This window comes from Dermacentor andersoni, chromosome 8 (genome assembly GCF_023375885.2).
Source record: "Dermacentor andersoni chromosome 8, qqDerAnde1_hic_scaffold, whole genome shotgun sequence".
Classification (NCBI taxonomy): Eukaryota; Metazoa; Arthropoda; class Arachnida; order Ixodida; family Ixodidae; genus Dermacentor; species Dermacentor andersoni.
The window spans coordinates 117,137,402-117,162,615 of record NC_092821.1 but is presented as its reverse complement, the minus strand read 5'-3'; the positions used below and the strand labels follow the sequence as shown (position 1 = coordinate 117,162,615).

General features: G+C 46.8%; 1 protein-coding gene and 1 long non-coding RNA gene across 13 annotated transcripts in view; one reads left to right on the top strand and one right to left on the bottom strand.

The window, feature by feature from the left end:
- The window catches only part of LOC129384330 (uncharacterized), a 463,248-nt gene that overhangs the window by 373,584 nt on the left and 64,450 nt on the right, over positions 1–25,214 (bottom strand). For 2 of the 12 annotated variants that reach the window (XR_011896110.1, XM_072289856.1), the window contains exon 1: positions 5,014–5,234. The exons of 1 other annotated variant lie outside the window; for it this stretch is intronic. Coding sequence is in view for 8 of the 11 variants with exons in the window: in XM_072289856.1 (XP_072145957.1) it covers positions 5,014–5,124 (111 nt within the window). In the remaining 3 variants the exon portion in view is untranslated. Of the gene's footprint in view, positions 1–5,008; positions 5,247–25,214 lie in introns of those variants that run through there. 9 more of the 12 variants (XM_055069654.2, XM_055069660.2, XR_011896112.1 and 6 more) reach the window with 8 other exon arrangements.
- The window catches only part of LOC129384331 (uncharacterized), a 119,505-nt gene continuing 99,691 nt past the window's right edge, over positions 5,401–25,214 (top strand). Inside the window, exon 1 of the long non-coding RNA XR_011896113.1 lies at positions 5,401–5,603. This is a non-coding gene — a long non-coding RNA (uncharacterized lncRNA). The remainder of the gene's footprint in view (positions 5,604–25,214) is intronic.

Below are 25,214 nucleotides of genomic sequence, written 5' to 3'. Positions count from 1 at the left end.
ACGGATTTTACCGCATCGTGAGCCAGGTGAAAGGGTCGGCGGGGACCAGGCCGCTCCTGATCCTCGGCGACCCCTCACAAAACGTGGGGCTATAAGTTTCAGTCCAAGAGAGGAAAGGCATTGATCAAAGCAATGGAGGATCATGAGATGGCCCTCCTCAACGAGCCGGACGTAACCACCAGAAGAGGCAACAGTGCCGCGAGGGACACCACGCCAGACCTGTCGTGGTTATCGGGCACACTAGACGTCTCCTGGAGACGCGAAGAAGTGGACCTGGGGTCTGACCACAGCGTGATCGGCATTAAGATCAGAGGATCCCGATATAGGGCTGTGCTGGGGACGGCGTGGATCACGGATTGGGACAAGATGAGAAAGTTTACCCAAGAACAAGAAGAGGCGTCCGAGGAAGAATCGGGGGCAAGCTGAAACACAAAAGGACCTACACCGAATGGGCGAGGGACCAGAAGAAGGTATCAATAAATTACCCAAGAAATCGCAACGACGTCGCAGACACGGTACGTAGACGCCAGACCGACCCTCATGTGGGCGGCCCGACACTCGCTAACGCGGCGGTGGAAACGTCAGAGACACAACAGAATGCTGGCCAAGCGCATAGCAGTTTTAAACAAACAGATCGCCGAGCACGCGGCCAAACTATGTAAGGAAAATTGGCTGAAGACCTGCGACGGCCTGCAGGGCAAGCTCTCGACGTGGAAGACGTGGTGTCTCTTGAGGCATCTGATCGACCCGCGAGTAGCAAAACTGTGACCAATCGCAACCTCACTAAATTATTGAACACGTACAAGGGAGGCGGCCGCAGGCTCCTGGAAGACCTGAAGGCCAAGTACCTAAAGACAGAGAAGGGCCAGTACCCGGTGCCCGAGAGGTACGAAGGACCCGACAACGAAGAACTGGACCGGCCGTTTACCATGACGGAACTGTGGACAGCGATAGATGACAGTAACAATAGAAGTGCACCCGGAAGGGACGCCATAACTTACAAATTGCTCGGTAACCTGAGCGGTACAGCGGCCCGCGGCCTCCTAGAGCACATTAACGAAGCCTGGGAGAGGTCGCAGTTACCGAAGGAATGGAAGGACGCCGAGGTCCGCTTCATTCCAAACCCCGGCAAGGCCCTCACGATAGACAACATGCAGCCCATCTCCATCACAACCTGCGTGGGGAAAGTGATGGAGCGCATGGTCAGTCGCCGGATGCAAAAGCACCTCGAAGAAACGGATCAGACGCCGGAGACGATGTACGGCTTCAGGCAACATCTAAGCACCCAAGACGTTATGATCAAACTCCACGAACTGGCTGTCAAGCTGAGAACGAGGCACGCGCCGCGCGGTATACTCGCCCCGAACCTGAAGGGAGCGTTTGACAACGTGTCCCACGCGAGCGTGTTGCAGAATCTAAACAAGACCCGGTGTGGCCGAAAGACATTCGGCTACATAAAAGGTTTTCTGTCAAACCAAATGGCGACCATCAGGATAGGGGAGGAGAAGTCGGACCCTCTCGAGCTCGGTGATAGGGGCACCCCTCAGGTATCGGTCCTGTCGCCCCTGCTCTTCATTCTGGCCCTGCTGCCCCTGCCCGATCTACTCAAGCAAACTGAAGGCGTGAACCACGCGTTCTACGCCGGCGATATTACGGTGTGGACGGCCTGAGCCGGATCCGATGCCTGGATGGAGGAAGTCTTGCCGCGGGCGGCAGCCACAGTGCACGAGTACGCAAACTCGTGCGGACTGAGCTGCGCTCCCCAGAAACCAGAGCTGCTCATGATCCAACCGGGAAAATCCAAGAAAGAGCTGCGCCGAACGTGATTAGCGCCATCGCCTGAACGACCATCATGCCAACACAGCGGATTAAAATTCTCGGCCTACTACTTCAGAGCGACGGGAAGGCACAGGCCTCCATCACAAAGATCAAGACTACAACCTAACAGACACTTGGTATGATTCGGAGTGTATTCAACAGGAACCGAGGCCTTAAGAGGAGGATTCCATGCGCCTGGTACGCGCGTTCATCGTGTGGCGGCTTACCTACTCCACCCCGTATCTCCAGCTGACGAAGGCGAATGGGGACACCCTAAACACGATGCTTCGTAAGCAACGAAACAAGCACTGGGTATGCCCATATACTCGTCCATGCAAAAACTCCTAGACATGGGCGCCGACAACACGGTGGCGGAGCTCATCGAAGCCCACCTCTCTAATCAGAGTATCCGGCTCAGTCACACGGAACACGGACGAGCCGTCCTACGCAAGATAGGATGGAAGATCGAGCCAGTACCCATCAAGACGGCCCTTCCAGAAGTCTAGAAAACGATCATTCAGACCAAACCTCTTCTCCGGAATATGACGCCGGGTAAGGACGACGAGAGGCGCACCGCGCGAGCCAGAGCCCTAGCCCGGAAGCTGGAAGAGAACCCCAGGGTCCTCTACGCGGACGCCTCGCTCCGAAAGCACAGTGACTGTGCAGCAGTGGTGGTTACATCAAAAGACAGGCTGATTGTCAGCGCGTCCTTGAAGACAGCAGACCTGGCAGTTGCCGAAGAAGCGGCCATGGCCCTCGCACTCGCACAGCCGTGCGTGGACACCGTAGTCACCGACTCAAAGACAGCCTACAGAAGCTTCCGCAGGGGGGTAATCTCCTCCGCGGCCCAAGCCATTTTATCCAAGCACAAGCCTCCGGGAAGAACCATAGAGCTCGTGTGGGTCCCGGTTCACTCGCAGGTAGCAGGCAACACCATCGCCGACTACCATGCCCGACAAATGTCAATCCGGGCCGAGCACGAGCCGGAAGAGCTACCGCACCCGGTTACCAGCTTTCGCGACATTACCCAGATGTACCGAGAGAAAAGGTGCAGACTGCCAGAACCGCACCCCAAACTCACCAGGCAACAGACGATCCTGCGTCGAGCGCAGGCGGAATCGCTTGCGCATCCCGTACTCATGAACCGCATCTATCCCACGGAATACGATATGCTCTGTTCTTTTTGCGGAAGAGAACAGGGCACCCTGCCGCACGTCTTGGCAGAGTGGACAAAACTCAAAAAACTTTGCTTTTTCTTTTCTCGCCAGCTTGCCACTCTCCCGCTCTTGTCCCCCCGTCTTGGGAACCAAGCTCACAGACGTCAGGCGACAGCGCTCACTCTCTCTGAAGTCTCTCCCTTTACAACCAGCCGCCACCGACAAACGCATGTGACGTCACGGTACTAACTCTTTAAAACTAACATGCCGAGGATGACGAGGCCGCCTTTGAAGAAGATAGGTCTTCCTATCGAAACATTGGCCAGCCTTTCTGAGGCACTTTGTCCCTGTTTATAACCTTTTTGCCACCCGTATACAACGTAACTTAAGTTTATATAGTTCAGACTCGCCTTTATTCTAGTTTAAAACGACATTAAAACTTATCATGCATAACGTTCGGAACTACAAATGTGATACCTCCCTTCCAACTTTGAGTGAGAGGAGCTCATCTAAATTTTGGAACACGTTGACTCCACGTGCACCTGCACAATCGATAATTATTATCAACAATCAGCCTTGTCTCACTCCCTTAAATATATTGTATTGCGTTTAACCAACGTTTCAAACATATTTACACTACTGATAATAGAACTCAGCTATACATTTAAACGCAACAATGAACCCCCGTTGTCCTATCTTGGTATAAGTTAATCTGGCGGATTCATAACGCCATTCTGAATATTTATTCCACTAAAAGTCCCAAATCAGATGATATTTCAGACATGTTTCTAAATATATGCCGAATGGAACGACGCGCATTGAAAAAAATTTCCGCAAAGTTCTGGACTCGCGGACACTTTCGAAATTTGGAAAGCGCTAACGTAGTTTCGGTCCCTTAAGAGTGCCACTAAAGAAATGATCTCCAACTATAGGCCAATAACATGAATATCTAGTGCTTGTGAGCTTTTTGAGCACACTATTTATAACCGCATGATTCATGACCTAACTGGTAATAACATTCTCAATGGGCATCAGAATGCGTTGGACACAGGCTGATACACATTATTGACGGCCATAACCTGGCTCATGTCGATGAGTTCAGGTTCCCCAGTCACATTTGACTTCTTATCTTAAATGGCACAAACACACTGATCTGTAATATTTGAGGCATAGCACAAGCTGGGTAATCTAAAGCGAGTGCATAACAAAACCTAACAGAGCTACAAACTCACAGCTTACAAATCGTTGGTTTGGCCTGTGCTTGTACGTATATGTCGTAATTGTTCATTCTCCCCAATCTAAATATCGCAAAGCTAAGCTTGCACTTGTGCAGAAAAAGGCAATACATTTCATTTGCCCTTATGACAGGTTCCTCCCACCTTCACCACGTGCTCAAAGCTTATCACTACACTCGTTGCTGCAAAGCCGCATATATAAACTCACTTGTGCTTTGCATAAGCTTGTGAATGGGACCGTAGGTATCTAAACACCCATTTCATTTATTGTGTCAGCTACCCACGCAACCCCTCGCTCAAGTCCGCTTAGTACTTTTCCATTGAGCTTAACTTTGAATTATTTAAACTTTTTCCAATCGCGTTTGAAATGCGGAAGAGCTTAAAGTGATCATTGGGCAAATTATTGGGTGAGTAATTTTTGAAGAAAGCGACTTAATGTTTCCGCTAGCATTATTCATTCTCTTGTTAGCGTCTGTATCCTGCAATGTTTCTGAATCCCTAGCTCAGATTTTGTCTACAATTTATGAACATTTATTTACCCCTGCTATCCCGCTTAAAGCAATCGGGTAATCTTCGTGAAAGCTTCATTTACTGCACCGTACTGCACTGTGCGAAATGTCTTTTGGGCTCACGTGTTCTTCAAGCTCCGTTCTTAGCAGGACATCGTGTGAGCTTCTTTAGGACTTGAAGTGGAGCAACTATAGCTTTAAAATAAATTTGGTTATGCACAAGCCCATTTTCTGGAATTCTGCATAAAAGCGCAACACCATGAAAGGCGTGAGTGTTGAGGATGAGCACCTTGCCTTAATATAATTGTGGACGCCTTGGCCCTTTCTTGCTTTACAAACCAAGGAGATTAACTTCGGGTCCTTCATCGGTTCCAGCATTAACGGAATGGGTTCAAGCTCACACATGCTTGTCGATTGCAAATAATAAAGTAGTGTACTATTTGCTTCTTAGAAAAGGGAAACTGGAGTCGACCGACTGGTACTTCGCTGTATGAGCACTTCCGGCGGTCCTATGCATGCTCTAATGCTGAATGACTAACCGCCTATGAGATATGCGCTGAGAGCAGCCGGTTCATGACAGGAAGCAGGTGGGACTGTCTACGGGAGCAGGCAGCGAAACTTCAAGAATAACCTCGTGCACACCCTGCAGCTGCGTCACGTCTATCCATTTCTCAACAGATCTTCGGTCGGGAAAAAATGCGCCGTAGCAAGCACTGCTATGCCGACAGTTGAATAGAATTTAAGTTCACACGCTTCAGTGAACTATGCCAAGAACCTCTAGAGAAACACCCTAAACAATGCAACACTCTAAGGCGCTCTCAGCGGCCCGGCAAAGTGAATGTCCAGCGAAGCTCTCGCAAAACCAGCACTAATGGCTGAAGGAGGTAGGCACAGCTTTACTAATGACTCCGATGGTTTTGAGCTTTTCTTTATTGAAACGTATGCTGTTATGTATGTTGCATTGATGATTTCAATGGATGTATGCACTGTTTGCTTCACTTTGCTGGGCTCTTGTAGCCTCTGCATTACGAGGAGGATGAACCATTGCATTTTTTGTTTTCTTGGGAGCGTATGAGCAATTGCTGATGATAATTTTTGTTCCCGGGTGGACACGAAATATTACGACCAACGACACGCTAACAGCTTCGCTGCAAAAAAGGATAAATTGAATTTCGGAAAATTAATCAGGACTGAGGCCGGTTGACTACCCTGCACAGGTGGAAGGGAAAAGGAGAGGTAAATATTGAAAGAAGAGAAAGTCCGCTGTGGATATTGTCGTCGCAGTAAATTTTCTGCTCTATATCACAGATGGTCACTCAGTCCGGATCACAGACGGTCGCTCAATCGGATAGCCTTTAGAAATGGCAGCAGTCCTTTTATGGCCTTTTGTAGGTGCGATATGCGAGGCCATGGTCCCAAGAGCTTGATCTAGGTGAATGGTTTTCTCTCCAACTGATTCAGAGGTGCCCTCCACCAGCTCCGCCGGCGCAGTGGTTTTCCCATCACGATCAATAAGCATCAGATTGCTCATGCCAAAACATCAACCTTTCAAGAACTTGATGCCCTCCAAGGCGCCATAGATTATATTGACCATTCGACTAATTTGTGGGCAATATTCTGCCACTCAGAGGCGTCCCTACCACGTCTTTTTTCAGCTCTTCGTCCCATGTCCTGTGAACAACTCGTGTCCGAAATACGAGAAACGCAATGAGTCGGCAGCCACGGAGACTCAACGTCGTTTTTCAGTGGCTGCCGGGTCCCTGAGGCATCTCCGACAACGACCTCGTCGACGAAGCTGCAAGGAAAGCACACGAAGGAGCAAACTGTGTTTCTCTGCTTTTATCGAAGGCTGACTGACATTGGAGAAGTGACACTGAACTGAATTTGCCCACTATTAGTTGCATTCTCTCGACCCGTCTATGCAACTGCGCCTGCTACCTGAGCTTCTGTGAAGCGATAAAACAATGCTGCGTCGTTTACACCTGGGCATTGCATTCACCATTGCATATACATGTTTGATTCGAATAGCCGATAGAGCCAAGTGATATGCCTATGGTGTCGAAGAGGCTATAAAACACTTCCTGTGCTATTGCCTAGCCTTTCAAAATAAGACATGACCGCTGCACAGCTACATAAATCACAACTATTATACAAAATTTCGTTGTTATCGTGCAACATTAGGCAGCATTGTATAACCAGACTTTGTCTACTGGCTACGTTCCTTTTCATTCGTTGCACTATTAGCCAATACTCAATGCGTAGAAAGTATTTATCTGCTACGCACTATTCTTTCCTATTTTTGCTATTTACCACTGACGAAAGTTGTGTAATTGGAAAGCTTTTTTTCTTCTTCTTACTCAATGGATTCTGTCTGTCTGCGATCCTCCACATCCTCCCTCTGTAATGCCTTAGGGCCAAGTGGGTATAAATAAATAAGTAATTATTAAAAATGAATATACATTTATAGATAAACAAGTAAATAAATATAGATATAAAGATTGTACTAAGCTAACTAACTTTTGTGGTAGGGTACCTAAGAGCTACCCAATTTGTTGTCCGACCGATCAAAAGCTGGTATGCGAACAGAAAAGTTCGCAATTCGACACTACGTAAGGCTTAGCGCTTGTGTATTGGCGATGTTCCCTGAAATACGCTGTTAGTTACTATGGGATGGCGTCAGCTTTTCGAGTTTTCAAGGCCATTGGGTCACTGAACAAAACAAAACGGTATTGTGTGCCAAGCTTGCGGGATGACGAGGCCACGCGTGTCAACGCCGAACGCACCTACCAGTAGCAAGTACTCCAACGCAAACGGTCTCACGCTCGCTCCGACGGCACAGGTATACCGACACCGGCTTCCGCTTCATCAATGCTCTTAAAGTGATTTTTGGGGTAATTTACCGATATATATTTGCGCAAGCAAACAGTAAAAGTACTGAATTGCAATAGCAGGCAATGAACAGCACTAACGTGGTGTTCAACTCCGGAATCGCTTCGGACGTGATATGTCTGCAGGAGGTCGGGGCCAAGCCGGCCAAACTTCAGGGATACTACACTCTGAGCGATCCTCAAAATTCGAAGGTCGCCACGCTGGTGAGCAAGTCAATAAACGCTCAATTAATAACACTTCCACAAACTGAGGGAGAGACTAATTCCATAGTTATCAGTGTGATGCCAAAGAAACGAAGTAAGGCACACACACTAATCACAACACTGTACAGTCCTCCCAAAAGCAAAGGGGACGACCTACCCCACATTCTCTCAGCAACAAAAGATTTAGCGGGCACCAGGGATAAGGCGGATAAGGCACCACACATACTAAGGGGGTACGCGAAAACGTCTCCCAAAGGGTTCTTACTCGAGCGCACCGCAACAGCCTTGGGCTAACGGGCAATCAATCAGATCGGCAAACCGACGCGCACGGGTAACAGCGTCAGCAGAGACACGGCGCTTGACCGTGCCTTTACAATTAACATCAGAGACGCACAATGGGTTTCCTTTGACAAAAACCTGGGAAGCGATCACGACATAATCCGAGTAGCGCTCTCACGTCCAACATACGGACAACAATAGGAATGACTAAATTAACTGACCGGCCTCGTTATAGAGAACTCCAGAGAGAGCTGGACAAGTCGGATACAGCCCCGACCAAAATGCGAGAATAGACTGAATCCCTTCGACGAGCACACGCAGACACCACTAAAGCCATTCAGCCTACAGCGCAGGTGCCGCTAATAGACTCTCACCAGGTGAGCCTATGGAGAGAGAGGCGGAAACTGGCCAAGAGGTGGAAAAGCCAACGTCTAAACAAACACTTGAGGCAACTCGTCGCTTTCTTGGCAGAGCAGGCCCAAGGCCTTACCAACGAGCTCGCTAAAAACGAGTGGGCGACGTTCTGTGGAACCCTATCAGGAACTCTGGGAACGACCAGTACGTGGCGAATACTACGAAGCATGCTAGACCCGATGAGCACGCGTACTGAGAATAACAAGAAGCTCCAAATTATAGCAGACAACTTCGAGGGTACCAGACCAATATCTAGTCCATGCTCTTCAGAAAAAGTACATAGGACCCTCACCTGCCACGGGATCGTCGTACGCTAGGTGACAACACGTGGGGGAGGCGAACCCTAAATTAGACAAAGAAATAACGTACGCGGAAGTGTATGAGGCGGCACAATCCGCAGTTAAAAACTCGCCACCGGGCCCAGACTCGATCACAAATGCAATGATTCGTAACAAGGATTCGGTAGCCCTAGCGAAAATAACAAATATTTTCAATCGCGAGTGCTGCAGCCAAGGGAGACTTCCCCCAAGAGAGAAAATTGGCTAAACTAATCATGATCCCCAAACTAAAAAAGGATCCATCGATTGATACACTACGGCCGGTGTCGCTCACGTCCTGCCTGGGTAAGCTCTATGAAAGGGCTATCCTTAGCTGATTGCAGCGATACCTGGACGAGCAGACCTGGTTCCCGGACTCCTTGATAGCGTTTCGCACGGGTTTATATTGCCAGGATGCGTTCCTCCTACTTAGAGACGAAATTCTAACTAATATACCGTACGACGACGAGAGACTAGTACTAGCACTAGACCTCAAAGGAGCCTTCGATAACGCACATACAATTACTTAAAAGCGTTTCTTTATAACCGCGATGCGAGCATCCGCATTGGCCAAATCACTTTGGATTTATTTCAAATTCCTGGCAAAGGAACACCTCAAAGAGCTATATTATCTCCTCTTCTCTTCAACAGGCCGATGTGACGCCTCGCGCGCGATCTGGATCGGATACCCGACCTAGGTTACACGCTCTACGCGGACGACCTCACGCTGTGGGCGAGCAGTGGTTCACTAGGAGATAAGGATTATACGCTCCAAAGCGCAGTATTAGCGGTGGAGAAATTTTCTACACGGAGTGGCCTTAAGTGCGCACCCGAAAAATCTGAGGTCATCCGGATACACGCGAAAGGCTACAAATCCAGAGGATCGATTAACATCGTGGTTGAGGGCCAATCAATCAGTCAGAGGTACCCAGGATGCGAGTCCTGGGTTTGTGGCTTCAGAGCAACGGGAGAGCAGTACAGACACTCAAGACCCTCAAATCCACAGCCCACAACATGGCCCAAATGATACGTCGCTTGACGCATCGAAAAGTGGGAATGCGAGAAGATGATACCCTAAGGCTCGTACAGGCCTTATTGGTTAGTCGAATCACGCATGGCTTACCGTACCAAATCCTGAACCGGGAGGAGATAAAGCAGGCTAACACAATAATCCGAACCGCTTGCAAGGCTGCTCTGGGCCTGCCTAAATGTACTTCAACGAAGCGCATGTTAGCTTTGGGAGTGCACAATACTTTCGACGAACTGAGGCCGGCCATCTTGATGCGACAGAGGGAGCGCCTCAGCTTCACAAAAACTGGTAGGGCAATATTGGCCAGACTCAATATGCCAGCATACCCCATTTATCTCACAGAGCAGGCCGTACCTCTTCCTACTTCGATGAGATCCAAAATTAACAGTAGCCCCAACTCCAAAGAATATGCATCCCGAGTACAACACAGAAAGGCGCAAAGCACGCGCACAACACATTCAATCAGCGTGCTCGCATAATCATAGGTACAACATGTACTACACGGACGCAGCTGTGTATGCAGAGGCGACCGGGCAGCTCTACCAAAGGAGGTACGCCCTGGCAGTCGTGAACGCGATCAGCCGAAAGCAAATTACTACGTCGGCAATGGCGGGATCCCCCACCTCGGCTGAAATATTAGCAGTGGCGATCGCACTCGCTCACGCGGAGCGTTCGCAAAGGGACTCGGTCATGGTCACGGACTCCCAGGAGACATGTCGCATGTTTCTCAAGGGGCACGTGACTGCGGCTAGCCTCGTGATGATCCCCAAATCCTTAAACCACAATCATCGCCTACTCTTGTGCCCGGGACACGTGGGGTTACAGGGGAACGAAAAGGCTAATGCGCTAGCTCGAGGGTTCACTAACCGAGCGACGGCGTGCTCTTCTAACTCCAACCACCCGCACTATCCCTCACAAAATTCGACCAATTGAAGTGCCAAAAACATCCTTGCTCATCAGCGTCCGCCGCCTCACCCACAACTTAACGGGGAAGAGGCCACCGATTGGCGTAAAATACAGACCGGGTTATCCCCCCACTTAACATTGCTAAGCGCCATGTATCCCACTCGTTATATGGCCAACTGTACTTGGTGCGGTGGCATACCTACCCTACCAGTAACACAATGAAGCAGTGGGAGACACAGCTCACCCGCTCCGACCTGGCAAGACAAAAGTCCTTAATTAGACAGGTCGGGCAGGTGGCAGAGGCCAGGGGGGCTCTGGACTGAGAGGCTCCGACCACCCCTCCTTCAGATCTTTTCCATTGCAATAAAGTTTCGATCTATCTATCTATCTACAAGTACGTATCTCTTAAAAAGTTTGGCACGACTTAGCTCAAATACAGCTTTCTTAGGGGAATTTCTGTGTGTGTCAGCTAGTAGCGGTGTGTCGGGCGCATTACTTGTTAACAAAGGCGATCTTACTACTGCTATAGGTAACACTGATTTGACGGACATATAAGGAACGCTCAAAATTTGGTTTATCTCTCAGTCGAGCTGAACTTGCAGATAGGTCCCCATGCTCAGTAGAAGCATCGTTCTCGGTTGCCCAAGGTGTAGTGAATTTCTTTATGTGTTGTCAATGACCATGCCAGACTCATTGTGAGTCTTTACAAGACATTAAACGTTCGCTACGTGTGGCAATGAGGGTCTTGTTGCTCATTTTGCTTACCTCACATTTACTGCAAAGCACCCTCTCGAGACCCCCTTGTGCAAAATTGTTTAAAAACAAAGTGTGCGTTTTAGTTGACAATGTGAGTGCCTTTGCTTTAGTTGACACTGAGGCGCCAGTTTCTGTTATGAGCCTGTCCTTCAAAAATAGTCTTGGAGAAAAAGATGTGTTTTCTTGGGATCGGAACGCTACCTTTCGTGGAGTTGGCGGGGAAATGTTACGCCCACTTGGGGTCTGTTCTGTTTCAGTTACGATAGGGGACCAGACATTTCGAAGTGAATTTACTATGCTTGAACGTACAACGCATGACATTATTTTAGGAATTGATGTCTTGCGTGAGTGAGGGGCAACTTTGGTTTGTGGAAGTGGCGCGATTTCTCTTCTCCGCGACGCGCGGACTTCAATGACAGATAGCACCAGTGATGCCGCCGACGTTCTCTCCGTGTCACAAGATGTGTGTTTGCCCCCTCAGACTGCAATGTCTGTACCTGTGAATGCTTCTCGCCCACGTACAGGTTCTTGTTGTGGTTTAGCCGAGCCCGATTATAACAATGCGCTCAAGAAAAATGCGATAGTCCCTCGCTCCCTCGCTGTCACCACCGATGGTTTTACTCGTTTGTGGACAGTGAACGTTTCAACCCAATCCATAACATTGCCGCTAGGACTTAAACTGGCAAGTTTTGATGAACAAGCCATTGTCAGCGTCGGAACGGTCGAAATGTCAACTGCCGAAAAAAAAATCCAACCCCGATTCCAACCATGATAATTCTGCTGACTTTAAGCGCATGATTAACAAGTCGCTGTCTTCTAGTGAGCAGTGTCTGCTGGAAGCTGTGCTCGCTCGCTACGCCACAGTGTTTTTGCTCAAGGCCAACGAGCATCCCATACACCACCGGCGTCTCGCATGCAACACCGCATCCATATAGGGCAAGCAACGCCAATTCGTCAGAAGCCCTACCGCGTTTCACCTTCAGAGAGAAAAGTCAACGCCGAGCAGGTCGAAGAAATGTTACAGAAAGGAGTGATCCAGGAATAATGTAGCCCTTGGGCTACTCCTGTGATCCTAGTGAAGAAAAAAGACAACTCATGGAGATTCTGTGTGGACTATCGCCGCCTAAACACCGTCACAAAGAAGGACGTGTACCCCCTACCACGAATAGATGACGCCATCGACTGCCTCCACTCGATCCGCGCCGTATTTCTCTTTTGTTGACTTACGGTAAGAATATTGGCAAATCCCCATGCACCCCTCGGACAAGAAGAAGACAGCCTTTGTGACACCTGACGGTCTCTATGAGTTCAACGTATGCCCTTTGGCTTATGCGACGCTCCAGCGACATTCGAGCGATTTATGGATACCGTGCTCCGCGGACTCAAATGGGAAATTTGCATGTGCTATTTAGACGACGTCATTATCTACGGCCGGACATTTCACGAGCACAATCAGCGCCTGTCGATCGTTCTTGACTGTATCCAACAAGCTGGCCTTATTTTAAACTCAACGAAATGTCATTTCGGTGAGCGCCAAGCCCTCGTACTAGACTTTCTGGTCGACAAAGACGGCATACGGCCAGACCCTGAAAAGATAGCAGTGGTTCGCGACTTCAAACAGCCACAAACAGTGAAATATCTGCGAAGCTTTTTGGGCCTTTGCTCATATTTCCGGCGCTTTATCAAGAATTTTGCACGGCTGGCCTCTACCCTCACGTCTCTCCTTCACAAAGACACCCCATACTTGTGGACTGCTGGCTGCGAGTCGGCGTTTCAACAGCTGAAATTTTTGTTCACTTCTGGACCGGTATGGCGGCATATTGATCCGGCGGCGTCAACTGAGCTGCACACTGACGCCAGCGGTGCGGGTGTTGGCGCTGTGCTTGTTTAACTCTGCGATGGTCGTGAGCATGTCATTGCCTACGCTAGTCTGATACTTACCAAAGCAGAGACAAACTACACCGTTACTGAACTCGAGTGCTTAGCAGTCGTATTCGCCATTCAGAAGTTCCGTCCGTATCTACATGGCCGCGCATTCACGATAGTGACTGACCATCATTCACTCTGTTGCAGTGGCGTAGCCAGAAATTTCGTTCGGGGGGGGCTCAAGTTGCAGCTCGGCCTCCTCCGTATGAGGAAGCATTAGCTCGAGTGCTCCTATCTAAATACATGTAAAAGGAAAATTTGTTTTTCTCGGCAACCACTGCACCAAATTTGACGAGGTTTGTTGCATTTAAAAGAAAAACTCAACATCTAGTGATTGTTGGTTTGTAATTTTTGAATTAGGTTGTTAATCTTTTATTAAAAATTGGCAAAATCGAAAATTTTCAATAAACGAAACTATCAAGTTTACAACTATCTAACTCAACAACGAAAAGGGGTAATACAATTCTGTAAATTTCATCTAATAGTACATCTAAAGCGGGCAAAATTGATATGTTACACATGAATATAAAGAAACAATAATATGGCAATGCAGCTTTTGCAGAACCCTTGTACCCAACGTAACAAATTTACGTAAGATGCAAAAAGACAAAGCGAATTTGTCCGTATGAATGATCTCATGGATGCCGTTTACAGAACCGCGATATCGGTTCTTGATGCAGAGCTATGAATTTGTAAACTTCTTGCTTCTATTTTTTTCAAACGGTCGTATATGTGAAAATCTTTTCACAAAATTCAGGCCCTAACTCGAAATTCCGCTTCCAACAGTCGCTAGAAATTAACTTTCTCTCTCAAATGCAACAAATTTGATTAAAATCTGTCCAGGGGCTATCTCAGAAAAATGTTTTTGCGTTTTTCATGTATTTGAATAGGCCGCGTCGGAGTTGGGTTCGAGCTGGGTTCGAGCTGGGTTCGAGTTGGTTTCGAACAGCTCGGGTGCTCATGTCTAAATACATATAAAAGGGGAATTCCTTTTTCTCGGCAACCACTGCACCAAATTGGACGAGGTTTGTTGCATTTAAAAGAAAAACTTAAATTCTAGTGACGGCTGGTTTCGAGTCTCTCATTTAGGTTGTCAATTTTTTATTGAGAATTGGCCAAAATCGCACATTTTTCGCAAACGAAACTATCAAGTTTAAAACTCTAACTCAACAATGAAAAATGATATCACAATGCTGTGAATAGCACCTAATAGTACATCTACAGCGGACAAAATTGATTTGTTACACTTGAATGTCAAAAAAGATAAGTAATATGGAAATGCGGCTTTTGCAGAACACTTGTACACCACGTAACCAATTCATCTAACACACAAATTGACATACCAAATTTGTCCGCTTTGACTGTTATAATATATGCCGTTGACAGAGCCGCGATATCTGTTCTTGATGCAGAGCTATTAGTTTGTAAACGTCGTGCTGCTATTTTTTTTTCGATCTTTCGATTTTTTCAACCTATTTTAAACAAGATTCAGGCCCTAAATCGAAATTCCGCTTCCAAGAGACACTAGTGTTTAACTTTCTCAAATGCAACAAATTTAATTAAAAGCGATCCAGGTCTCAGAAAAGGGTTTCTGCGTTTTTCGTTTATTTGAATAGGCCGCGTCGGAGTTCGGCCCGAGCTAAAGCTTCCTCTTAAACAATTTGTCAAGGGATCGAATACCTGAATAACTGCACTGCCACTGCAAAGATGCTGCAAACGAATTCTTAAACGCTACGCAATGTAAAAAAAGTTAAATGTGTATTTTTTCATAAAAGAATCTACTCGTATGTGCCATGTGCCAAAAATTAAGCCCGAAATAACTGATATGAATGCTTCCATGTGTTTTGTCTATTTAATAAGTAAAGGAAATATCACACGAACTTTAGAACTAGATCAGTTCGAAACCAGCAAGGCAGTGCATGTAGCTGATATGAAAAAAGTAAAGGCCATGAAATGAACAAGTTGAGGACAAATATGTTAATGAAACTGTCGTTCTAGAACCACGTATTTACATTCTTGTACATATGCAACGACCAGTGAAAAATCTCAATGACGTTGTCATTTTTCCAATGTATTACGCAGAAGTAGCTGTCACCGGTAGAGTATCGTGAGTAATTGCACCGAAATTATAGTCGCAACAGAGAGCATGTATAAAAAGCAGGACTTCTGCAAAATATACGATGGCGAGCCAAATGAAAGTGAGCCAATGCGAATATACGACAAGCGTGGTACTTCATTTAAAAGTAGTCTCCATGAGCATTAGGCAATTGTCCCATTGACTAACGAGTCTCGTGATTCCCGTCTCACAAAACGTCTTGGGTTGCTGCTTCAAAAAGTCTGCAACCGACTCTTTCACGTCATCGTCCGACACGAATCTGGTTCCCTTTAGCTGTTTTTTCGGTTGGGCCATAATGTGGAAGTCGCAAGGCGACAGGTCTGAGCTGTATGGCGGATGCTGCAGCGTTTCCCACTTGAACTTTGCCAGTTTTGTATTAACCATATCAGCGACGTGGGGACGGCCATTGTCGAGGAGCAAGATGACCCCCTTCGTCAATTTTCCACGTTGTTTGTTCTTGATTGCGACACGCAGCCGTCCCGGCGTTTCACAATGTCGGAAACAATTGACAGCCTCTCAAGATTTAGCAGATTCTATCAGTAATGGTCCCTGACGATCGAAAAAAAAAGTCAACAACACCTTCCCGGCGGAAATGACGGCCTTTGCTCTCTTTGGGCGTGGTGAATTCGAATGTTTCCACTGTAAGTTCTGCCGTCGTGTTTCAGGCTCGTAGTAGCGGCACCGTGATTCGTCCCCAATCACAATTTCAGACAAGAAGTCGTCACCGTCATTGTGTTGCGGGATCAGATGAGTCAAGGCAGCGCCGAACTGCTCCACCTTCTAGTGGTGGTTCAAAATCTTGGGCATCCATTGCGCACACAAGAGCCGATAATCGCGACGCTCATTAATCACGTGACTCCCGGTACATGGGCCTTGGCGCGAAATCCAGCCTGAGTTCGCAATCTTCGCTGTGAAATGTCTTTTAGAGCGTGAAAAAGACATTCTAGTCAAAATCCAGAATGATTTCCGGCGCCGGGGGTTGCTTTGGTTGGCGTGCATAGACAGCACGAAAAAATTTCGTGGGGGCTGAAGCCCCATAAGCCCCCCCCCCCCCCCCCTGGCTACGCCCCTGCTCTGTTGGCTGGTTGGGCTGCGTGACCCGTCTGGTCGGTTGGCCCACTGGGCTTTGCGCCTTCAAGAGTACAGCTTTTCCGTTAACTACAAGAGCGGACGCTGTCACACGGATGCTTATTGCCTATCCCGTCTCCCTTCACCGCACACAAAAGCTGAGGATGATGACTTCGATGACTACCTAGTTTCCATCTCTTCAGACTTTCCAGACATGCGTACCTTCGAGAGCGAGCAACGTTGCGACCCTACCTTGAAATCCCTACGGGCAGCTGCACGTGAGCCAGCAGGAACAACACCGTTTACTTTTCGTAATGGTTTGCTGTACAAAAAAAAAATTACTCGGCTTATGGTCCCCCATTGCTTCTTGTTCTGCCCGAAAACCGGCGCCCTGCTGTCCTTCGTTCCATGTATGACCATATCACGTCCGGGCACCTTGGCTCTGCAAGCACACTACACCGACTTAGAGATTTGTCTGGCCCAAGCTCTGGAAAACAACGAAACAGTGTGTCGCCAGCTGTACTGTTTGCCAGCGCCGCAAGCAAACGACGACAGCCCCAGCAAGCTATTTACAACCAGCTTGGCCACCGACGTTACGCTTTGAAAAAGTCGGCATCGACTTGCTTGGCCCGCTCCCAAAGACGTCAGCTGGCTACCGCTGGATTATAGTATGCATAGATTTATCTTACTCGCTACACGGAAACGGCGGCACTTTCATCTGCCACTGCAGCAGATATCTCCATTTTTGTTGCATCACGTCATACTCATACTCCGTCACGGCGCTCCCCGGGTTGTCATCAGTGACCGTGGACAGCAATTCACCGCCGATGTCGTTGAAGAAGTTTTACGGCTTTGTGGTTCTGCATATCGTCATTCCACTCCTTACCACCCGCAAGCCAATGGCCTCACGGAGCGGACGAATCGAACCCTTACCAACATGTTATCAATGTATATCGCTGCTGACCACAAGAATTGGGACGCCGTCTCACCTTTGGTAACGCACGCGTACAATAGTGCCAAGCACGAAGTTATTGGATATACGCCGTTCTTTTTGCTGCACATACGCGCTCCCCAGAACTTTCTGGACATTATTCTACCTTTATCGTGCCAAGAAGATCATTCCATCACCCAAACTATGTGTCGTGCTGAGGAAGCACGTCGGCTGGCGAATCTTAGGACGTTGTCCTCACAAGGCCACAGCAAGATTCGCTATGATGCGCGGCATATCCCCGTCAGCTTTACTCCCGGTAATTATGTTTGCTTGTGGACACCTGTTCACAAAAAGTGATTGTATCGCAAGTTTCTCGCCACTTAGACCGGGCCATTCGTTATACTCACCCGCTTGAGTGATGTGAACTATGTCGTCGCCAAAGTGACGGCAAGTAATTGGCGTTCATGTGCGACGCAATTTGTTGACGTGGCCAAACTCAAGCAGTGTACTCACAGGTCCCTTTAACTCGTTCAGCGAACTTCGTCTGCCCCCGGGGAAAATGTCGCAGCACTGTGCGACTGAGGCAGAGAAAGAAGAAGTAGAGTGTGCGCGCGTGATCTCCGGGTACTCTGCGCCGGCTGGGCCGGGCCTGTAGCTTCCATCTCGGACCTCGTTTCACCCTGTAAGTAAATAAATAAAACTAGTGATAGAAATTATGCAGAAATTGACAAACGTTATTTCAGTCGTTGATTAGAAATTGCAGCACATCAGTAAGAGAAATCAGTCCATAAGCACAAAACGCCATATGTTCACAAGGATACGGAGGCTCCGACTGACCAACACTCCTCAAGAAAGAGAAAGAGAGAGAAATTAAACAACTTTATTATGTCAATTTAGCTTTGAGACATGTCCACATTTCAGAATTCCTTGAGCTCGGGCCACGTCCTCGGCATCTCCCGTTCATGACCTTCGAGCTCGGAGCCGGCCAAGGCTCTCTTCCAAAGCTCCTTTGTGTGATAAGGCTTCGGAGGTTTTAGTGGTGCCTATCTGCGCCCACTACAACGTGTGATCCAATTTCTCCACAGAAGCCTCACTGCGAAGAGAACTGTGTAGGGCCTAAGAGGTGAGTTCTTGTTGGGTGGAGAGAACGCATTGACTTGTAGAGCTCGGAGGAATCTGTTCTGCTTTAGAGGTAATGGCTTGTGTGGGAGAGGGTATTATCTGCGCGTGAGCAGGAAATTTTGTGCGATTTCTTGGTGTAAGACCGCGCTCGAACAACTTATCTCGCTAGAGCAAAATTTTCGACAAGCGCACCTGCGTTCCTTAGAGCACAAATAAAATGACTGCCGTGACGGAAACGCGTGCCTCTGTTGGCATTACCACGGTTTATTTCAATAATTTCTTCTGTCGATTGTTGACCATTATTTTATATTGTCAGGAAGCACGCATAAAGGACCCTTGTGACTAGCTCTACAGATTTCCGTATATAGCGTGCAGTCATCTGCAAATATTTTTACTTTGACGAAATGTGTGCAAGGAATGTAATTATTAAAAGAGGAGCCAAAGCTCCAACCCCTCTAGCATTCCTCGCGGAACTCTGCAAGTGGTCCACATCAAAATTTATTCAATCCTAGCAGCCATACATTAATATAATCCCAAGAAGACCCTGCAAAATCAACGCATCGAGCTAAAAAAAGTATTAATGTTGTAAATCAGGCACCTTATTGTGGAGCGTCAGCTTATGAGCCTTTTGACTGCACCACAACTTCTACAACGGAATTTCTTGGGAAGCTCAAGTACTGCAGTGCACCTTCGCAGCTAAATTTTGCCTGCTTAAGTCATTTAGCCATTACTGTGTGATTAAGTGCCTTTTTTGTCGTCAGCTTTGCACAGCTCTTTCATAAAAGAATGTGTGGTTTAGGGAAACGAAAGCACCCCAATTTTAATTTGACTGTGAATAATAGCAGCCATTTTATGTAAAGTAACACTTTCTTGTAATAATTTCGATTCATTGCTTTTGATTTAGAGACGGTTGAAGATGAATGTTGGCGCCTTGCACCTTGAAATGCGCTGGTAGTAACTAATGGGCTAGAAGAGTAAGGCATATACGGTCGTATAAAGGGTTGTTTATGCATTTGTTCTCGATAAATCATAATTTATTATTGGAGACGAATGAAAGACAATTATATGTCCTGTGAAGCTTTGGTAAAGTATATAAAATTCCGTGGGTGTTCACCGAAACCCCGGCTTAACTTTGCAACACACACATTTTGTATTAAGCAAAATGACTAAGACGTTATTGCGATACTGAAAGGCTTCATAACGTGGGCATTAGTTCAATTGTAGTAATAAGTTTTTAGTGACAACCGTCATGCGAAATTAAATAGAAACGCCACCCTGAGCAGTATTTCTCCCGAAAGAGAAAAGGGCAATAAACATTGGGTTTATCTATCGCCAAGGATAACTGACGGGCTGCTGTATTTCACGTCATTCATTCTTAGGCGCCGATCTCGCTAGGGCGGTATCTCAAGCAGAGTAATTCATTCAGGTGTGCCTGCCACATTCATCAGAGTTAGGTGCAAAATTTCTTCTGCTGCACTGAACTTCTGCAGCAAATTATCTGACGTCTTAGAAGTGTCAGAAAATATTTATAGCGATATACCATTCGCAAAAGAATCCATCGTTCTTACGCATTTTGTTTCTATGTATAGCGCCAAAATTGAATTATGTGATTCCTGCTGGTATTATGAATAAAAATTGGGCAAGGCTGGTGTGGTGACTGTATGATTTAGAAGAAACTTCTAAAATTCTTTTTAGGTTGAGGGATAGATTGCCTGATGCTTAAATTCTGGTTCTATGCAGTGTTTCACTAGCTGTTGCTCTGAGAGCAAGAACTAGAGAGATATAAACTTCGTTGGAGCCAATGAAGCAAGATTTCGTATAACCGATTGGTTGTTTATTCAAAAACTAATGAGAAAGGTGGGACACTTGGCAAGAATGAAACAGTTAAACAACATGCGCTGCATATGTCCGCCAACTCCATAACCGAATCACCAACCAGAAACCAGCACACTATCCATTACCCGAATTGGACACCATAAACGCCCGGCCATCCCAATCCACGTGTCGCCTCAAGGCAGGCACTTCCAGCCGCTGAAACGGCAGGGCTTAGCAGAGAAAAGGCATGTTTACTAAACGAACCCAAGGCCGATGCTGTTTCTGAACTCAAGTCAATGTGGAGTGCATAAACAGAGCGCTGTTAAACTGGGGCAGGGGGTATTCGGCAAGGGCCAACCTAGTAGACATGTCCATTTCCTCTGCTGCTTCAATGCTGATTGGCTCGGTAGGTGTACGCGTCCGAAGGAGATAGGCACCCGCAGTCAATTAGCATGTCGACTTAGTTGATACTTGCAGAACACCCCCCTCTACTAGCTGCGCTGTGATGTGAATGACGCATGCGATCAAATTCTGTTAGCATAGTAAGCGTCTATGAACCTGTGCACTCTAATAGCTTCGCGTACTAAGACGACTGCATTTAAAAGTGCGCGACACTCTTCTATCAATTCTTGACAGTCATCACTCGGCAGAACGACTCTAGGTTTCCTTGCTACCGTTGCTTCTATCACCCCCTCATCTAATGACCCCCTATGACCCCCTTCCTCCCTTATTTCTCTTCTTGTCATTCTAGCCATAATATATGTTAACATTTATGATTTTTTTTATTATTCAGCGAGACTTCCGCGGTACTTGTCAGCTTTTAAATACTCATTTTAGCGCTCCGTACTGGTCACCTAGATTGATATCCCGCAATCTCCCGATTGCCCAGTTCTCAACTCTCGATGCATTTTCCTATAGGTTGACATTCGACCGAGGACTTGCACTGCCGCTGTACATTTCGTTTGGCCGAGTGTAAATTTGTAAACCTAGCTGCTACAATGTCAACTACATGGTACTGAAGCCCGTGAGACAAGCCCGAATATTACTTAGAGCTAACGTCACTTTGGCCACACTACGAACGAACAACGACCATTTCGCTGTAATCTAGAGCCGTAAAAATTGCAGGCATATTAGCCCCTTCAAGCGTGCGTATGATCTCGGAATTTATTCGTCTAGAGTACTGTCTAAAAGCGCGGTAGTGCTCTTCCGTAGTACGAAAAATGTCAAAAATTCTGGTACGCTTAAAAAAAGGTGCTTTAGCATTGAGGCGCCGTTTTGGAATAACTTGAGCTAGAGGCGAAAACTGGCATATTGAGGATGTACTGTATACCTAATGTCACTAATATAGCTATGCTCCTAAATTGAACCGTCTTCATTGCCGCCTGTTTTTTCTGAAATTGAACCTTGCCGCCTAAATGAAATAAGTAAGAACATCAACCCTTGAAATGTTATTAGCCGTCTGCCAAAGTAGAATCAGTAATCAGCAGGCAATAAAAACATACAAAGGAAAACAAGTGGTATCCATTCAAACGGGATAAAGGACAAAACGACACAAAGAACATCCTGATGTCACACTCTTGGTAAGAAACTACTAAAACCGGCATCACAATTAAAACGAATGCAAGCGTTCTCATTGTTGCAATAAAACTAGTTATGTTAGTACACATGGTACATCCTTGCTTCTTAAAGCTCGAGAACGGAAATGAAAGAAAATTAAGTGATGTATTTTCGTACACGCCAACTTCAAAGCGCAATCTGAAGCACAGGTACAGTAAAAATCTTGACGGGTTATTCAGCACAAACAGAGGTATCGAGGTACGTTGAACACATCTATACAAACACCCAACTTCACTTTAAAACTTCAAAGTTCTTCACTCGGCGTGCTACCAAGCACGAAGCACGGTTCAATGGCACATTATTTTGTCCCTCACCACAGAAGCCTGTAAAGTTGGGGCCACAAGTTGTAAGTACCGAAAACCACACTGAGCGCGGTAATATACTTTTCAGTAACTAAATACATCACTTTGTAGTAACTAATCACGACAATCTTACTCCCGCGCGAACTAACTACAGCCCGCTTTGCTCAGTATTAACTACGACATTCTGTACTCCGCAGTATCTAACTACGACATTCTGCCTTATGGATTAACAACGACACTCTGTACTCTGAAGTGACTAATTACAACATTCTGCATTGTGCAATACCTGCTTACAACATTCTGCATTCTCCAGAAGAAAAGTATGCCATCCTGCATTCTAAAGTAACTAACTAGGACATTCTGCATTCTGCAGTAGCAAACTATGACGCTCTGCATTGTGCAGTAGCTAACTATGACATTCTGCATTCTGCAACATCAAATTGCGATACTGCACACTGCAGTAACTAACTACGACACTACACTCCAGCACTCATGTGCTCGGGTACGTGGCGTCCCAACATACGAAACTGCCTCACACAGAACTGCATTTTCGCGAGCTTTGCATGCAAAATAAAAACTCTGGTGCCGGCATATTTCACATTATATCTAATTCAAAGTCCCAATAGGCATTTCGGAGGGTTTCTTCATCTTCTGTAGTTGCTTATGAAAAGAGGGCGAAGGCCACGATCCTTGAGATATGTGAGCACATCGGCGTTGACGTCCAAGTCAAACCATGCGAAGTGTTTTTAAATGCAGCACTTTTAGCGATAGGAAAGGAGAGAGAAAAATACGACCATTGTTAGTGACGTGAATTTACTTTCAAATCAGACACCAAGGAGTGATGATTATGCAAGAGGTCAGGGCAAATTTCAGTTGCTGTTGAATCAAAACTACCGCTGTCGTTAAAATTTTGATAATGGTGCACATTCTAACTGTAGCTCTGCTTGGAGTGCATTGCAGCCATCCTGTTGCTGTTTTCCTCGATAAACATGCGTTGCGCAACGTTTTCTGGCAATAGTAGTGGCAGACAGCTGAGTCGTAGGCTGAATTTTGTGTCTGTTTTCGAACGTTATCTGATCTCGTTGAATTGATAAATTTTGTTTTTTTATGCGCACATCATACACGTGAAACCACTGGCCATTGCAAATGTGTTGCCAAGTTGGTTTCTTCTTTCTCTTTTTTATATCCTATATTTACAGCGAAGCTGTTAAGTTCTACTATCTCCACAATCGTGTCCAAGAGCAGAAAAAAATCCAGAAGACAGTGCAATGCCGGACCGGCCCGCGGCGGAGACGACGCAAGCGTTAAGCCCTCCCTATACGTGGGTCGATCGAAACGTGAATCGATCAAACAATACAAACCCTTGGTTGTTCGTGGTGTCGTGCCCCTTTGACACCGGCGATATTGCGCGCAAATTGTTTGCAAAATGCCTGCTTGTTTTCCGTGGCTATGTTATGCACATGCTTTTATTCCTATCTGGTGACACAGAAGTGAATCCAGGCCAGGTGAACACGTGTTGCGAATGCTCTTCCTTGCCTGACACGATCAAGCGTATTGAACAAGACCACATGTAGATTCTAAGTATATTTCAGCAGCTGCAGCAGTGGCAACTGATTGTTGATTCCAAGATAAAAATTCTGGAGGAAAAAATTGTCTGCCTTAGGGGCAATCAGTTTTCTTCACCTGATTTGTCTCCTGCGCAAGCGCGCAATCAAAGCGTTAGGATGACTGGTATTTCTGACATCACTGCGCTTAAAGCTGCATCTTTTGTTTTTTGGGTTCCCAGTTGAAATTTTTACGAGACCATGCCTGTTGGCTATGCGGAAATCTGGCATATCGGCTTGTCGGCCTGTTGGCTTATCGGCCTGTTGGCGTATTGGCCTGTTGGCTTATCGGCCTGTTGGAGCTCGTGGCCTAAGCCACGAGCTCCAACAGGCCTTCACGTAGGCCTGCAAACACCTCAATCCTAACTATGGTGAACAACCCACTCAGCAGTGAGCAGCGTCACGAAGTGGCGAATATTCTACTAAAACGTGCCTGACTGTTCTACTTCTCGCAGCTAGAGGGGCCACCATTGTTTCCTCCTTCTCGTATACACCATCGCATCGATACGGGATCTGCCAAACCTTTGCGACAGTAGCCGTACAGTCTCTCACCATCGGAACGCAAGGCGATCAACGACCAAGTCCGCGAAATGCTAAATAAGAATGTAATGCAAGAATCCTGTAGTCCATGGGCAGCGCCAGCAATTCTGGTTAAAAAAAAAGATTGTACATGCCGATATTGTGTTGACTACCGCCGTCTCAATAACAACATTAAAAAGGACGTATATCCTCTTCCGCATACTGATGATGCTATCGACTGCCTTTCATCAGCGTCTTACTTATCATCTGTTGACTTGAGGTCGGCGTACTGGCAGATTCTTCTTCTCAAGGCCGACAAGGAGAAAACTGCATTTGTAACGCCAGATGGACTTGAATTTAATGTGATACCGTTCGAGCTCTGTTATGTGCCTGCAACTTTCGAGCGCTTTATGACAACATCCTACGTGGTTTGAAGTGAGAAGTATGCATGCGCTCCTTAGACGATGTAGTGATTTTCGGGCGCACGTTCAGTGAGCACAACGCACGTCTCGATCTTGTGCTAGACCGCTTGAGCAAAGCGGGTTTAGTGCTCAACTTGGAGTAGTCATTTTGAAAAGTGTCAAACTGGTTCTAGGACATCTAGGGGATAAGGACGGTATACGACTCGATCCAGCGAAGACTGCTACGGTGGAAGCTCAAGCAGCCTCGTCATGTAAAAGA